At 53.1% G+C, this 727-nt stretch overlaps 1 protein-coding gene across 1 annotated transcript; it reads right to left on the reverse strand.

Moving 5' to 3' along the window:
- Positions 1–4: 4 nt before the first annotated feature.
- Positions 5–703, reverse strand: LOC103728242 (olfactory receptor 2G3-like; the record flags this gene model as incomplete). Its single annotated transcript, XM_008826331.2, has 1 exon — positions 5–703. A coding segment is annotated over exon 1 (699 nt), but the record flags the coding sequence as incomplete, so codon positions are not given.
- Between the last annotated feature and the right edge of the window lie 24 nt (positions 704–727).

Genomic DNA, 727 nt, shown 5'->3' on the forward strand with positions numbered 1-727 from the left:
CTTTGTGCCAGGTTTGGGTGGACCTTATCCTCATCACTGCTTGAGCAATGTGCCCATATGAAACCAAGATGAGAGCCAGGGGGAGGAGCAGCAGCACCAAGGATGCCACAAAGAGCTGGACCTCATTGGCATGAATGTCTGTACAGGCCAACTTGATCATAGCAGGAACCTCACAAATGAAGTGGTAAATCTTGTGGTTCCCACAGCGAGGCAGGCGGAGGGTGATGGTGCCCTGAATCACTGTGTTGCCCACTCCACTCAGCCAGGCCACTCCAGCAAGCAACTGGCAGAGCCGGGAGTGCATAACCCTGTTGTAATGGAGTGGTCTGCAAACAGCAGCATAGCGATCAAATGCCATGACGGCTAGGAGGACACATTCAGTGGACCCCAGAGCCAGAGACACATAGAGCTGAATTGCACAGCCTATGGGAGTGATGGTCTTGGATGGACCATGGAGATTCCACAGCAGCTGGGGAACGATGCTGGTGGAAAAGCAGATATCAACAAAGGAGAGGTTGGTCAGGAAATAGTACATGGGTGTGTGAAGCACGGAATCCACGCAGGAGACCAAGATGATGGCTGTGTTGCCCACCAGAGTCAGGAGGTAGGAGATCAGCACCGCCACAAAGAGGATCCTCTCAAGCTGTGGGTGGTCAGAGAAGCCCATCAGGATGAAGTCGGCTCCTGAGCTCCGGTTAATCATCACCCACTTATGGAGAGGAGCTAA

The sequence above is a fragment of the Nannospalax galili genome, unplaced genomic scaffold (genome assembly GCF_000622305.1).
Source record: "Nannospalax galili isolate Female #2095 unplaced genomic scaffold, S.galili_v1.0 C48061073, whole genome shotgun sequence".
NCBI classification, from domain to species: domain Eukaryota; kingdom Metazoa; phylum Chordata; class Mammalia; order Rodentia; family Spalacidae; genus Nannospalax; species Nannospalax galili.